Source organism: Balaenoptera acutorostrata, chromosome 11 (genome assembly GCF_949987535.1).
Source record: "Balaenoptera acutorostrata chromosome 11, mBalAcu1.1, whole genome shotgun sequence".
In the NCBI taxonomy this organism is placed as follows: Eukaryota; Metazoa; Chordata; class Mammalia; order Artiodactyla; family Balaenopteridae; genus Balaenoptera; species Balaenoptera acutorostrata.
Window position 1 is genome coordinate 21,288,060 of NC_080074.1, and position 16,773 is coordinate 21,304,832.

Sequence of the window (16,773 nt, forward strand, 5' to 3'; positions counted from 1 at the left end):
AGAATTGCCTAGTGGTAGCATCAGAACAAAGGTGTGGGTGTGAGGAAGGTACTGTGTCTGTGGGCAAGGTATCTAGCTATGGCCACGTGAAACACCAGAAAAAGCTGTTCCACCATCACCCTGAGGGACAGTATTAGGATTCATGACTTACAACTGTAAACCCTTTGGGTATGACAGAGAAGGGGCTGACATAGCGTTAGATGAAGGGACAGGTGTCCAGTCAAACCTGGTAGGAGGAGGGCTAGTGGCTGTGCCATGCTGTTTGCTATCATCTTGGCATCTCTGTCCCCCCTCTTTCTGAAGTCTCCTCTGCATTGCTGAGGAGAAGCTGGGACTACATTTCCCAGAATCCCCTTCCCTGGGGGGCTCTGGGTTAGAGTTAACAACGAGGGGGTAAATAAAATCTGGAAAGTGGAAGAGGCTGTTTTTTCCTCCAGGTAGGCAGCTAGACACAGTTGTGTAAGTTAGAGACAGCTTCAGGTAAGTCTTTTGAGAATCATCTGTGTCACAGTCTGACATTCTTGGGACCCCTAGGGGCTTCCAGGCCAGCACTTGGGACCACCACTACGATGCTTCAGGAAGCCGCTGGAGGTGACTTCCTTGCCCTTTTCATCGATGGTGTAAGCCTCTGTATCAAAGCCTTCGTTCTTGGAAGACACAGAGTGGCTTGTTCTCTGCAGAACTCTAACTGAAGAGGGGTCAAGGAATTACAAGCACGAGGGAAGACCTTCAAAGACGAAACCTGATGCACGTGTAGACAAAAGTGTGGAAGGCCATGAAAGACGTAGCACCAAAAGGGGTGGAAGCTAAACTAATGAATAGCAAAGGACAAGTTAGGGAGGGGTTTGCAAGCAGGTCAGGTCTCCGCAAAGGTCCCAACACTGCTCAGGCACTTGATTTGTCCCTGCTCTGTGCCCCGGGAGAGGTGGTGGAGATGCAAACCCTGTCACCTTCGCCACCCCCACCCCAGCCAAATCCAGCCAGTTTCCCTCCTTCTATAGGACACACCCTCACCCTCCTCAGTGGTTCCACTTATCCTTCCAACCCTCATCCCACTCCACACATGGGGAAACACAAGGCAAAAGCAGCCCCAACAGCGGGAAAACTCTGAGGGGCTTTTGAGAGCTGGGTTTAGGAACGCACACGCCAACTTCTCTCTTAGTTTGCTCATTATCTTGGAGACTTGCCTTGAACTCCTGAACAAAACAGTGACTCCCTCCCAGGATTCCTGCATATTTTCTCCACAGTACTCATCGCACCTGACACATTTAATGCTTCTCTTCCCTCACGGTAGACATGATGCTCATTAGATATTTGCTGAATGAATGAAGAATGACTCCACCTGGAAATGGAATCATCAGATGCCATCGACCGCTCTTAAAATATGGCTAAGACGCAACAGGAAGTGAGTTGAGCCTTGGCCTCTGCCTCCAGGGATGGTGCTGCAGCACCACTTTTGCAACTGAAGTACATCAGGCTTGGTTCATAAACTTCAGCCCGCAGTTCACCTTTTTCAAGTTTTCCACTTGGAAGGATTACAAGCAGGAGACCATGGATTTACGGTTCTCCAGACTGCTTCAAACTTTGAAATCACTCCATCTCATTAATGAATAATTAACGTCATATCCCTAGTATATACTTTGTGTAGTTTTCAGCAATTTAACATAACACATAGTCAGAACAACAGGAACAAAAATAACACTGTCAAGAAAAGACTTTCAGTTCCTTTCACAGCTGCAACTCTACGATGCCCACATTTGGTAAGTAACAAATGACAATGCAAAATGTGTTTTATATCAGACAAGTTCAATTTAGACCAGTGAGAAGATCTTTTAGATTAATTTTCTTCTCGTGGGATTGGTAACAATAGTTCATCATGTGACATGAGTTCTTCAGCTGTGCCTTATATAATGGGTATATTTTTTCCTTAACGTTGTTCTGTCTTGAGCAAAGGAATATGCATGAGTCACATGAAATATGTATTGATTTAGAATGATCCTTTGAGTAAATCAGTTCAGGATAACTTTGTACTGGTCATCTTGACCTGGCAACAGAAATGTTTTGATTAAACTCTGTCTTCCTAAACAAGCAAAAGCAGTTGAGGTAAAAATAAGTAAGCCCTCAGCTCTTTAAACTGGTCTCAAAAATTAGAGTGAGAATAAGGAGGAGTGGTGGGGAGAGGAAGACAGAGACAGAAAGAGGGAGAGAGAAACAAAGACAGAGAAAGAGAGAATGAGATAGACAGAGAGAAGGAGAGAGCCCCCTCGCTCCCACCATTTGATGAAACTACCTTAAGAAGAGGGACCAGTAAGAATGAGGCTCTAATTCTGACGGACTGATCTAGGGCAATGGTAGGTGACACCAGAAGGACCAAATCCTGGTGATGAGGTGGGACTTACAATTGGTATGTCTTGCCACCCACCAGATCCCCTCAGGTTTCCCTAGACACAAGCCAGGGACCCTCAGTCCAAGAGGGGATGGGGTTGAATGCCTGAGATCAGAACACAGGGTGACCAGGGGCTAGAGCCACTCTCTTCTTTATCAATACCAACAACCACCTAATATGTGCTGGACTCTCTGCTACGCGTGTTATAATGTATTAGCTCATTTTATCTACATAGTAGCCCCATTAGTTAGGATTATCTACTGTTTAATAAATGAAGAAGCCAAGACACAGAGTGGCTAAGAACCTTGCCTGGATATTTACTCAGTAAGTGAGAACGTAGCAAGTGGATCTAAATCCCTGTTGTCTGGTTTGAAAGGCCGATCTTAATTTACCCTATTCTCTCCTCAAAGACATAGGCATCTTCATGATTCAAGCATCTGATATTAAGAGTGCTTAAGTTAGCTGGTCCAGGTGGATGAAAGACGGAATAGCTGCCTTGAATTCCTCTAGCTATCTCATAGATACAACTTTATGCAGTTTGTTGCACTAAGAGTCTAACTCAGTAGTTCTCAGCCAGGGACAAATTTTATACACCTGCTCCTGGGGACATAGGACCATACTTGGAGACATTTTTGGTTGTCATAACTTGGTGAGGTGGGGGAGGAATACTGCTGGGATCTAGTGGATAGAGGCTAGGGATGTTGCTAAACATCCTACAGTACACTGGACGGCCTCCTACAACAAAGAATTACCCAGCCCCAAACATCAACAGTGCTGAGGTTGAGAAATCCTAGAGCTAAATTGATTGATGTTACCCAGACACAGCCATGGAAATCAGCTATTTACAATCTCTTGCGACAAACTCAAAATCCCACAAGCTAAGCGCTGGGCTCGGTCTTACTGTAAAAAACCTGTAAGACACCGTCTCTGCCCTCAAAGTGACTATACCAGCCACATGGAATCCTTGCCTTTAAGATGGAGTATCCTAAACTTAGAGGAAAAACTGAACAAATTAAAGCAGAATAAATGCCCCTGTGTACTTGCTCTCTCTTTTTTTCACTTCCATCAAGACCACCGTGAATTCCCTGACTGCTGCAGTCTCCAAGGGGGCCATCTAAACCCACAGATGTGGCAGCACCTCTGCTATCAGTAGAGATATCAGTGTCATTGGTAATGAATTCTGATGGTTTACAGCCCAGAAGCCGAGCGGCTGTGGGTGTTGAAGAACTACCCTGTGCCAGGCAGGAGCAGCACTCACCTCCCATCACCTCCCCCAGCCTCAGCCAATGACTGATAGGCAGGGGGACCTCTGCTTTAAAGGTGAGCCAGCTCTGTGGTACTCCCTCTGCCCCAGAGCTCCCGCTTGGATCAGAGACTGCACTCTCCATGTAGCTTTTCTCCTCTGACCTCTTCTACTTCCCTCACTCCCCTTTCTCCTGAGAGCACTCCACCCATCAACAACTTTAGCAAGAATCCTTGCCTCAGGCTCTGTTTCTGTTTAGGAAAGAAATTCAACCTCAGACACCACTTTTTAAAAAGTCCACTGCCAGTACGGATCAACAATGAACTCCTGAAAGGAGTTCTGCTCTGATCTGAATTGTATCCCCTTAAAATTCATATGTTGAAATTCTAACCCCCCATGTGATGGTATTAGGAGGTGGGGCCTTTGAGAGGTCATTAGGTCATGGAGTCCTCAAAAATGGGATTAGCTCCTTTAAAGAAGAGACCTCAGAGAGCTCTCTACCTCCTTTCACCATGTGAAGACACAGCGAGAAGATGCTGTCTATGAACCAGGAACAGGGTCCTCATCAGCGCCTTGATCTTGAACTTCCAGCCTTTAGAACTGTGAGAAATAAGTTTTTGTTATTTACAACCCACCCAGCCTATGGTATTTTGTTATAGCAGCCCAGTTAGCTTAAGACAAACACTCAAGGAATTTCCAGGGTTTTGATTTTCAAAAGAAAATCTGCCCTCTTCACTCTTTGCTTAGGACTGTCCTTAATTTTCCTTTCCCTTCAACTCCAACTTGAGACCCTTGGTAATACATATATATGACATATCAGGAAATGGAGATTATTAAGTGGAGTAAGGTTTAAGTCTCTTCTGAGGGTCCAGAAAATACTAGAGGACAGGAATTTGGATACTTCAGTTTGTCCGGACGGATTTATTTTAGACACTCATCATGGTTTGAACTATAAAAGAAGGGAGGAGTCTCTGGTCCTTTCCCCTTCATTCTCAGAGCTCTGGATCCAGAGAGAACATCTATAGTAACAGTGGTTGCAGAACATAAACAGGGATGAAAATAGGAAGGGTAGGATGGGCAGGAAGCCTGTGAAGGCAGAGAACAATCTAGGTGAGATTAGCACCTTCCATGGGGAATCTTTGTATAGTTTTCCCTTGAATAGGTGTAAAGCAAGACTAGGATGGGCAATCAAATACAGTTTTTCAGTTCTGGGTTGCTCTATAATTTTATTCCCTGATGAATCTAAAACCAGATCCTCTGGGCAGATAAATGTCTGAACGTTGACAATGTTAAACATGTTACCTAAGGTATTCTAAGTTCTTCCAAGAGCATTGAAGGTAATCATTAATCTCATTCATGCATATACATTATTAGCAATATATAGTCAGTTGATGTTGCTATCCTAATGGTTACATTTTAAGGCATTTATAAACTGTATGAAAAATTTTCCAAAAGCTTTGCCTTGAAAAACTATTTTAAAAGTAAAAATGTTAATACACTGTGTTTAGCTGTTATGATAACTATAATGATGGTAATAGATTTATTAATTGCTTACAATATGACAGGTACAGAGATAAGCACTTAATATGAATGATTTCATTTAATTACCATAATAACCCATGAAATAGATCTCATCATTAGCCTCATTTTGCAGATGAGCTAACTTTCCCAGGAGCACATAGCTTTTAATGATGAAAACAAATGAGAACTCAGAATGTCTGACACCAGACTCTTAACCACTGTGTTAGTTACCTGTTGCTGGGTAACAAATTACCACAAACTTAGAGGCTTAAAACAACACATATTAATGAGTTTACAGTTTCTGTAGGTCAGGAATCCAGACACAGCTTAGCTGGGTCCTCTGCTTCAGGGTCTCACCAGGCTGCAATACAGGTCTTAGCCAGGGCTGCAGTCTCAAGAGAGGCTCGACTGAGGAAAGATCTATTTTCAAGATCTGCCAGTTGTTGGTAGAGCTCATCTTGTGGTTGTAGGACTGAGGTCCCTGTTCTCTGGCCAGTTGTCAGCTGGGAGCAACTCTCAGCTCCTAAATGCCACCCCCCCCTTTCTTTGCATAGGGGCCCCCTTCATAGACTGTTTCATAATATGGGAGCTTACATCTTCAAAGTCAGTAAAGGAGAGTCTCTCTAACTCCAGTCAGCTGAGACAGGGTTTTATATACCATAATATAAATAACCACAGTAGTAACATCTCACTACATTCGCCATATTCTGTTGGGTAAAAGCAAGTCACAGGTCTCACCTGCACTCAAGGGGGGGGAACTGCACAAAGGCATGAAAACCAGGAGGCAGGCATCACAGACTTTAGGGTCTGTCCACCACAACCACTAGCCAGGTAACAGACTGCAATCATGCTTGTGCCACCTTCTCAATTTTTGCCAAATCTGTGTATCATCTACAATATTTCAATTTCCTGTATTTCCTGAGTTTGACTCACTTTTAAAAACACTTTACAAAGAACTTTTATATCACAGTCATAAATTGTTTGCCATGAATAGAAGGTAAAACAGGTAAAATAAAAAAGATTTACACTGTACTGTGTATTCACCCACATGGGCTCACTTAATCCTCACACAGTTCATGGTAAATAACATCCTCATTATTAAAAAGGTGGAAGCTGAGATCCAGAAAAGTTTGAAAAACTGCTCAAGACCACTCAGCTTATAAGTAGTTGTACCAAGATTCAAATCCATGGCTACTGGCAGACAAAATGCAAGGAAATACAGTCAAGATAGCACCCAATTTCATTACGCACCCCAATTTTCCTGGTTCCCTTTCGTAACTCCACTTGTGTCCTAACTTCTTCAACCCTGAGATTCTTTTTCTTTTTTAACATCTTTATTGGAGTATAATTGCTTTACAATGTTGTGTTAGTTTCTGCTGTATAACAAAATGAGTTAGCTATATGCATATGTATATCTCCATATCTCCTCCCTCTGCGTCTCCCTCCCACCCTTCTTATTCCACCTCTCTAGGTGGTCACAAAGCATGAGCTGATCTCCCTGTGCTACGTGGCTGCTTCCCACTAGCTATCTATTTTACATTTGGTAGTGTATATATGTCCATGCCACTCTCTCACTTCATCCCAGCTTACCCTTCCCCCTCCCCGTGTCCTCAAGTCCATTCTCTACATCTGCATCTTTATTCCTGTCCTGCCCCTAGGTTCTTCAGAACATTTTTTCTTTTTTTTTTTTTAGATTCCATATATATGTGTTAGCATACAGTATCTGTTTTTCTCTTTCTGACTTACTTCACTCTGTATGACAGACTCTAGGCCCATCAACCTCAGTACAAATAACTCGATTTTGTTTCTTTTTATGGCTGAGTAATATTCCATTGTATATATGTGCCACATCTTCTTTACTGAGATTCATTTTTAAATACCAGGAATCAACATGATATAAGGGCAAAGAGTAAGTAGGCTCAAGTTTTAATCTGGGCTTTATCTCTTACTGGCCTTGCCACCTGGGGCAAGTTACTGCTTTGCCTCAATTGTCTCACCTATAAAATGGAGACGATAATAGTAAGTGATTCACAAAGGCAAGAGTGAGAATTTAGTAATACTAGTTTTTGTCATCATCTCAAAGAAAAATGTCCAAGATTCCTAACCCTGAGTGCTATGCATGTGTTTACTACAGTGAGATATTCCAATCCTTCTGAGAAACAAGTGAAAACACAAACAGGCTATTTTGACACATTGCACTCTTTTGTGAATTTCTGTATTTAAAGCTTACTATATTTTCTCTTTGGAGGGGGCAATGTCCTTGAGTAGGACTGAGAGGATGGGGTGTTATGCCCAAAGCAAAGGGTTGGCTTAAGCTAGGAGCACAGTCAGAACACCCTCAGCAGCAGGGGCACGGCTGCATGTGTGGACATAGATGCAGGCAGGTGGGTCCCTGCATGGTAGGAACTCGTGGCCGTGCTTTTTTTATTGCTTTGAGGACGCTGCTCCAAAAATTCTTCCCTCACTTTTCCCCAACCATCAAGTTTGCCTCTCAAATTATTTCTATTAGCATGAAATCATGCAGTTATTTCTCCCATCTTAAATAAAAAGAACGCTTTCTTGACCCAAAGTCTTACACCAGTTATCACTCCATTTCTCTCTCTTCCTTTACAGTGAAACTCCGTGAAAAGGCTATTTCTATCTGCTGTCTCCACATTTTCTCCTCCCATTCTTTCTTGAACACATTTAGTCATGATTTCACTTCCACCTCTCTGTGGAAACTTCTCTTGCCCAGCTCCCCAGAACCCTCCACATTGCTAAATTCAGTGACTAACTTTCAGTCTTCATCTTACTCACCCCATCCATCAGCAGCATCTGACACAACTGCTCCTTCCCTCCTGAAACACTTCCCTCCAGGCACCACACCCTCTAGGTTTTCCAGCCCAGATCTCTGCCTGTCTTCCAGACTCTTCCCTCCTACTCAACATCTCCACCACCGGGACACCTCAAACTTAACATGTCTACAAGGGAAACCACTTCCCTCTGCTGCCCTGTAAATGGCAGTTCTTCCAACTCTTTATTTTTCTGTTTTTGGCCGTGTCATGCAGCATGTGGGATCTTAGCTCCCCGATCAGGGATCGAAGTCACGCCCCCTGCACTGGAAGGGCGGGTTTGTAACCACTGGACCACTAGGGAAGTCCCTCTTCCAACGCTTTAAACGCACAGTGTATGACAGATGAATGGCCTGTGACGACTCCTTCACATCACTCATTCAATCTGTCTTCAGTTCCCATCGGCTCTACTTACTACTCTTCTCAGCATCTCCTCTGCTGTGCACTTGGCCACGCCACCATCACCTCTCTCTTGGATTCTTGTGACAAATCTCCTAACTGACCTCTCTGCTTCTGCCCTCACCACCTCCCCACTTCCCACAGTCTACTATCACCAGGAAGCCCCAATGACCCTAATAAAACAGAAACCAGATCTTATCATGCCTCAGCTCAAAACTGTCCAGTGATTTCCCATGTCATGCAGAGAAAAACTAAAGTTGCCCAGTGACCACTAAGACCTGATGTCATCTGGCTTCCGTTGCCTCTCTAATTTCTCACTATTCTCTACTCTGCTCAGTCGACTCCTGTCATACTGGCCTCTTCACTGTTCCGTAAACACACCAGGCATGCTCCTGACTCAGGGCCTTTGCACATGCTCTTCTTGTTCCCTGGGAAAGAGGCCCGCCTTTACCAACTTTCATAAAATTGCAAGCCCCTCTCGACACTTCCTGCTTTACTTTTTTCTCCTTAGCATTTATTGTTCTTCAACACAGATTTCCTCATTTATTTTGTTCTTAAGTTCCAACAGGGCAGGAATTTTTTGTCTGTTTTATTCACTGCTGAGTTCTTAGTGCTTAAGGCAGTGCCTGGCAGAGAGTAAGTATGTAATAAATATGTGTTGAATGAATTAACTATCATCAAGATGGTATGATTTATATAAATACAGTTATTTGGTAAACAACTGATGATATGAGTTTTCCCCCATGTTCTGTGTGATTCTAAAGAGGAAGGGTGATCAATTAATCTAACTGGTACTCATACATCCCAAATAATTCCAAAGTCATCCATGACCTGACCCTTTATATGAAGGAAGATATAAACCTCTTATTGATAATGATTTAAAAATAGGTACCAAAGAGTCAATGATGGACATAAAATTTAAAATGAAAAAATATTATTTTTTATTTATAAATTCATCAAAATGTGAATTTATAAATATGAGTTTACCTTTAAAGAAGGGAATCTCTTTAAACAGATGGACACTTAAGAAGAAAATCACTTGGATTTGATACTTTATTTGGGAACTTTGCTGTGAATTGCTTTCTCTGGGCTAATATGAAAGATGAGTTACAGAACAGTAAAGACCCAGGGTGCCAAAACAAGCACTTATCTGCTGACTAATCGGATGGGGGGCATAGTTTTCACGAAAGATGAAATTTGACTACATTCTCACTTTTATCATGAATTAAAGATTTTCCTGGCTGTGTTTCTTGACTTTCAATGTTAAAAGAGATAAAGATTCTCTTCCTATTAAACTGTTCAACTACAGAGCCTGTCTTTACCGATTTGGAAACAAAAGCTTCTAAGTCTGTGAAACATTTTCCATAACTGTTGGACATCATGACACACAGCTAATGAAGACGATACTAATAATTCATACAACGTACTTAGTGTTCACCACTGATTATACATCAGGTGTATGTGGATTCACAGGAAGCCCCCTGGGTTTTCTTTATTCTTTTCCACCTTGAACTATGTTCTTTGTTTTATGTATAAAAGGTGGAAGTAACTTCTGGAAGCTGAAATAGCTATTAAAATTGCTGTCTTTCTACTGCAACTGTTTATGAAAACACTAGATTTAAATAAAAGTGGCTTCTGATGGGTTTTAAATCTAATAATACAATGGAGATACAGATTTACTGTTCATACAAGGGACATTTTATTTTAATTAGTTGTGACAGGGAAAATTAATTTAGCTATAATTTCCTGCTGCTTCTAAGCAAGGAAGGATGTGCAGAGACCCCCTGCTTCTTGCTGAGCTGGCTGAGGCTGTGAGGACGCAAAGCAGAGCTCAGAGACCGAGTTAGAGTCAAACTGTGCTACTTATGCAGAGTTTGGGCCACAGGGAAAAGCTGCTTAGGAAGAAGTTTCCAGAAAGAGGAAAACCAAGCTGTTGGTAGTGGATAGAGGACTGTAGGGAAGCTGCCACCAAGAGAAGAACTTTTGGGGGGAAGGGAGAGAAAGAGATGCTTAGATACGTTTTTATGAAGTTTTGCCATATGGTGATATTGCCCTTTTCCCAACTGCTATATTTTCCAGTAAACATTAAAATAAATACCTAGGTATTAAAATTTGTTTTAAATTAGAACCAAACAAAATTATCTTGTATACCACTAAAATCATATGAGCTGAACATCTAACACACTATGGTCAACTCTGGACTACACAGCACCAACTGCACACTAAAAGACAGAATAACCCTCCTCAGCTACCTGCTCCAATTCTGGCAGCTGAATACTGCAGTACAGATGATTTTTAGGAGACATACAGGAGATTTGTCATTTCTTTAGTAATGTGTTTTATTTGGAAAAGTATTAGGCTTTTTGAGCTTTAACTCGTAAGCCACAAAATGACATTGAAAAGACCTACACAAAAGAAGCCCCAGGAATGGAGACAATAGTTATGAAGCTCAAAATATAAATCTTTCATTAATTGAAGAAAGCTACCTAGTTTTGATGGGAATCAAAACTTTGACAGAGTCAGAACGGATCACATGAAGGACTTCTGTTATTTCAGATCATGTCGCAATACAGACCTTTTATTTCTTTACATAAAAATTCTGAAACTTAGGATAAAAGATGAAGAAAAGATTTCTGGGGATAAAATATTAATGCACTATCAATGTTAAGAAAAGAATACACAACTGTCTCAATAGAAACTTAAAGAACAAGATTTATCAAAGGCATGTTCAGTGGGTATAGGAAAGATTTTCTGGAACCCCACAAAAGTGGAAAAAACAACATATTTAACTCTATTTGTTGCTTTGGGGGAAACTCCAGCTGAAGCAGTCTCTTGAGCTATCTGCTTCCACTTTCCTGAGAATGAGAACCTGTTCCCTTAAGGCTATACTCATCTCACTGTTTTCCTAATTCTCTTTTTGGAGACTTCCAGAAAAATACTGCTTCTGTTTTATAAATGCTCCAGAGTTGAGGCTAGTCTAACAGACCTGGAAAAATCCTATTTATCTAAAGTGTCCCAAGATTAGCATGCAACCTTCACCGTATAAAGAAAAACATGGATGTCTGACTTCAAAGATCTATCCTTTAGCCTTGAAAAGCAAAATCAGAAGCAAACACTTTGAATTGGCAACATGTTCTTCTGGACTATGAAAAGCTCCAGAAGCTGTGTACAGTGTTTAGGGAAAATCTGAGAAGAGTTACATAATCCAGCTAAGAGGGCCAAGTTCTAGAAATGTGCACAGCGTTTCTGGGTACACAATAATCCCATTGTGGATTATTATCAGAGGCTTGGCTGGGCCTCTTGTACTATCCTCAAACTTCCCCTGCAGAGGAGAGAAGGGGAAGAGTAAACACTGATAAGGTAATCCTTGAGTTTGGGAACTTGATAAAACCAACCTGAATGTCTTTTAAAAACAGAATCACTTTGTAAGTCCCAGCTGTTTTTGGCCAAATCAGCCAGTCTCTTCTGCTGTGTGTGAGGATACCCAAACCCATTATGTTTCCTGAAATGTAAAAAGAGCCTCTATAGTGGGGTGATTGCATTTTATCCGAAGTTTTCTTTAATCTATGCAAATAGAACCCGCCATTAACATCGAGAAGCAGTAGATGTAGGAAGTCAGGTAAATTATAACACTTTGGAACAATCCATTTAATTTGAATATTTTGATTTTTATGGAATCTTTTGGCATTAAAATGCTCTCAAAGGCAAACTGTGCTGCGAAAATCGAATTGCTAGAACATTCTCCACACACTACAGATTGGCAAACCCTCAGCAAATGAAACATTCAGTTAACATAATGACTAACTGCTTATTTTTTAATTGTCTCCCGATATGAATAGATGTATATTTATATTTTTTCTCATCCAAGCAAACTATTTACCTCTTTCTCCATTTGTAATCCTTCTGCTCTAATATTTCTTTCAAATATTTCTCTCTTTTCCATCTGGGGGTTGGATTTTCTGTACACAAGAATGTAGTCAATTCGACACTTTCCATCTCTGAAGTAAAGTCCATTTGATTTGTTTTTTTCTGGTACTGTCTGCACACAAAGAGAAAGGGACCAGTTTAAGACACTCAAAACTGAGCCTTGGGGCTTCCCTGGTGGCGCAGTGGTTGAGAGTCCGCCTGCCGGTGCAGGGGACACGGGTTCGAGCCCTGGTCCGGGAGGATTCCACATGCCGCAGAGCAACTGGGCCCGTGAGTCACAATTACTGAGCCTGCGCGTCTGGAGCTTGTGCTCTGCAACAAGAGAGGCCGCGATAGTGAGAGGCCCGCGCACTGCGATGAAGAGTGGCCCCCGCTTGCTGCAACTAGAGAAAGCCTTTGCGCAGAAACGAAGACCCAACACAGCCAAAAATAAATAAATAAATAAATAAATAAATAATTAAAAAACAAAAAACAGAAAAAACCCTGAGCCTTGGGTGAGTAATATTAAAGAACAATTAAAACTAAATGCATTTCCTTGTGTTTTATCAAAATTACGCTTTTATTAATGAAAAATGTAAACAAGAGGAAACAAAATAAAAATCGGAAAAAGCAGTCAAATGGGCAAAACTTAAGACACCTAACGATACCAAATGTTGGCAAGGATGTGGAGCAACTGAGAATTCTCACATTCTACAGGTGAGAGTGAAAATTGATATATTTACTCTGGAAAACACACTAGCATCATCTTGTAAAATTGAACATTTACATAACATATATCCCTACAGAAATTCCTGGTAAAGCAACTAGGAAACATGTATATGAATGTTCACAGCAGCATTATTCATAAGAGAAAAAAATTTAAACATAGGAATCAATGCAAATCAATGAACAGGCAAATAGATAAATAAACTGTAGAAGAGTGATACAGTGGAATATTATACAGCAGTGAAAATGAACTACTGATGCATCTAATAGTAAGCAAAAATCTTAAGAACAATATTGACAGAAAAAAGCAAGTCACAAAAGACTTTATACTGCATGATACCATTTTTTATAAAGCACAAAATAAAATCAATGTATAATAAGTTGTTAAGGCTACTTATGTATGCATGGTAAAATGATTTTTAGAGCAAGAGAATAAAAAACACAGAAGTTCAGGAAGACAGTCCATCTGGTAGGAGAGAAGGACGGGACCACAAGTGGTTTGATGGTTTTAGTAATACTTTAGTTCAGGGTTTCTCAAATTTTTTGCCCACAATAAGAAAAATATTTTTCTTGTGATATTTGTGTATACAGTTGTGAACAACAACAGGGTTGAATCCACTTGTAACTTATAGTCATAGTGGGGCCTCCATATCCACAGTTCCTTGGCATCATGGATTCAACCAACCATATACCATGTGGTAATGTAGTGTCAACTACTGAAAAACATTCATGTATAGGTGGACCCACACAGTTCAAACCCACGTCATTCAAGGGTCAACTGTATGCATAAACACAAAAAAAATTTGAGGACACAGTACACATCAGTTTCTAAATAGTAGTATGAAGAAGGAACACATGCCAGACCTCCAAGGCCATTGCTAGAATCCATATTCATGCACAAGTGACACGCATGCAACCTCATCCAAAAGGAAAATCTCAGTCAGGAGTGATGGAAATAACGTCTCATAGCTGGTGTAGGTATTTATAATTGATGACCAATCCTCACTGACTATTTTTGGCTTCTGCTTTAAGAGGTACTCAGAACTCTACCCAAATAAACACTTTCTTAACAATCATCTGCCAGGGAAGGGAACTATCCTGTCGATTTAACACGTTAGCATCTAACTGCAAAACTAGCCAAGGCTTCAAGAGGAGGGTTAGCAAAGCCCTAACCTACCGAGACTGTTTCATCATCTATAAATTAAGGGGATTACACTAGCTGCTTTTTGAGGTGCCTTTCAAGGTCCTTCCTTTATGCCACATTATGGCATCCAAACTTTCTGTGTGAAGAGATGATGATAGAATGAGTTTTTTCTTACAAAACAAAAACAAAAACAAAAAAACCCCACACATAGATAAGTAGCATATGGTATTTATAGAGAGGACTGGGAAGCTTGGTAGAAGCAAACAATTTTCCCTGGTCAAAGGTGTTATCCTTTCACTAGTTAACAGCCTCTGGAATAATAAAAACGTTAAGAATACACAATAAATTAGTGACTCTGATCTCTGTTCCTATCACCTAAACCTAGTGCATATACAAAGGAGATATTAAATGCCACTGAGACACAGCTGAGCAACAGTGAATGTCTTTAACAAAATACTTTTGTTTTCCCCCCAAAATGACACATGAACAGATGGGTCTATTTACAATTGCAATGAGTTTCCAGATTACAGAGGCAAATGGAAACTAGAAGAGTCTTCAGACAACACAACACCTACTGAGATCTGGTCCACTCTGTGTCACTATTCTACGTGCTGGGAGATTTCAACAGAAATTGATTTCATTTCAATTTTACAAGATTTCAACATCTTTGTAAAGCTAACTTTTTACTAGTTAGCGACACCCAGAATTGTAGATCATTTTAAAATGATGGGTGGTTTTAAGAATCTTCTCTATAAAAACAAAATGCCTTTAGGTATAAGGTAAGTGCATGACCCACTGAAAGTTTGTTTTGAGAGTAAGTAGATTTCGGATCCCTGAAATGTGCTAGACTCCTAGAGGACATCACAGGATTACAAGACCTGGTCCTGTTTTTCCTCAGGAACCCACAGTTCAATGAGATGATGACTTTAAACAATCTACTGGAATATGCTTCTCAGGTTCCTGCCTGGATCAAGAATCGTGTTTTTAAGAAATCGCACACTCTTACCTCTCCCACTGCTTCCAATCTGCTAGCATCATCTGAAGTACTGGTCAGGTTTCCAGGGTGAAGGAGAGAATCATCATCTTTGCAAGGACTGTTGACAGCTTCCAATTCATCAAAAAGAATATTGACATCCTTGGCCACTAGAATCAAAGTAAATACAAGTCGGGGTAAGAATCTGGGATCTTAAAAGCAATACTAAAAGTAAAGACATCTTGGGACTTTGCTGGTGGTGCAGTGGTTAAGAATCCGCCTGCCAATGCAGGGGACACAGGTTTGAGCCCTGGTCCGGGAAGATCCCACATGCCGTGGAGCAACTAAGCCCATGTGCCACAACTACAGAGCCTGCACTCTAGAGCCCGTGCATCACAACTACTGAGGCTGCATGCCACAACTACTGAAGCCCGCATGCCTAGAGCCCGTGCTCTGCAACAAGAGAAGCCACGACAATGAGAAGCTTGCGCACCGCAACAAAGAGTAGCCCCCACTTGCCACAACTAGAGAAAGCCCGTGCACAGCAACGAAGACCCAACACAGCCAAAAATAAAAATTAAATTAATTTTTAAAAAATTAAGACACTTAAAAAAAAAAAGTAAAGACATCTCCCTTTGGCTTCATATTTTTTCATTGTTTCAATAACCCCTTGAATGACAGGTATATTATTTCCTAAGAGAAACGGATGTCAGATATAAAACATGTTTGACCAGTGTCTTCATTAGGCAAGATGGACAATGTGAAGCAAAGTATCTTCATAGTGTAAATATAACTTGTCTTCCATGATAACAGGAGGTGTTGTGTTTGCTTAGCTTTCCTTCATATAGTTGTTTAGCATAAGGTTCTTTAAGACTTCTAAGAACTCATTTTGTGTTGGAGATGACCTATATTTTAAAAATTTTTTGTTTTTATTTAAATGCCATACAACTTGCTAAGTGAACCCATAAATGTGCTACTTGCATAGTTCAGTAAGAACTGGGATTTTATTTCTCCTTTGTTACTTCTTTAAGGCCTAACAGAGAAAAGCTGATGCAGTAATAAAGCATGCAGTTAGGTTTTTTGCCTTTCTTCTTCCTCTAATCATGAATTGGAATTATGAATTGAGCCACTCAGGAACTCTCCCAAAAGACTCTTGATGCTAATATGTCAACAGATAAAGCACTGTATATGGAGTCGTAAATACAGAATACCACACTCAAGTGCACACAGTGTTGCAGTACACCAGAAAGCAAAGTTCAACACTAGTGGATGGGAAAATATAATGCCAGGTATGGGTCCCTTTGTTATTTTTTATTGAAGTACAGTTGATTTACAATGTTTCAGTTGTACAGGAAGAATGTACATTTATATATTTATTCTTTTTCAGATCCTTTTCCATTATAGTTTATTACAAGATATTGAATATAGTTCCCTGTTATACAGTAGGTCCTTGTTGTTTATCTATTTTTATATATAGTAGTGTATATCTGTTAATCCCAAATTCACAATTTATCCTTCCCCCTCTTTTTCCTTTGGTAACCGTAAGTTTGTTCTCTATGTCTGTGAGTCTATTTCTGTTTTGTAAATATGTTCAGTTGTATCATATTTCAGATTCCACATATAAGTTAAATATGATATTTGGCT

At 40.6% G+C, this 16,773-nt stretch overlaps 1 protein-coding gene across 12 annotated transcripts in view; it reads right to left on the bottom strand.

Moving 5' to 3' along the window:
* Positions 1-16,773, bottom strand: part of ANO4 (anoctamin 4) — a 450,211-nt gene that overhangs the window by 173,002 nt on the left and 260,436 nt on the right. For all 12 annotated transcript variants that reach the window (XM_057556948.1, XM_057556947.1, XM_057556949.1 and 9 more), the window contains 2 exons: positions 15,163-15,299; positions 12,261-12,419 (listed from right to left, as the gene is read on the bottom strand). In XM_057556948.1, coding sequence (XP_057412931.1) covers positions 12,261-12,419; positions 15,163-15,299 — 296 coding nt within the window. The remainder of the gene's footprint in view (positions 1-12,260; positions 12,420-15,162; positions 15,300-16,773) is intronic.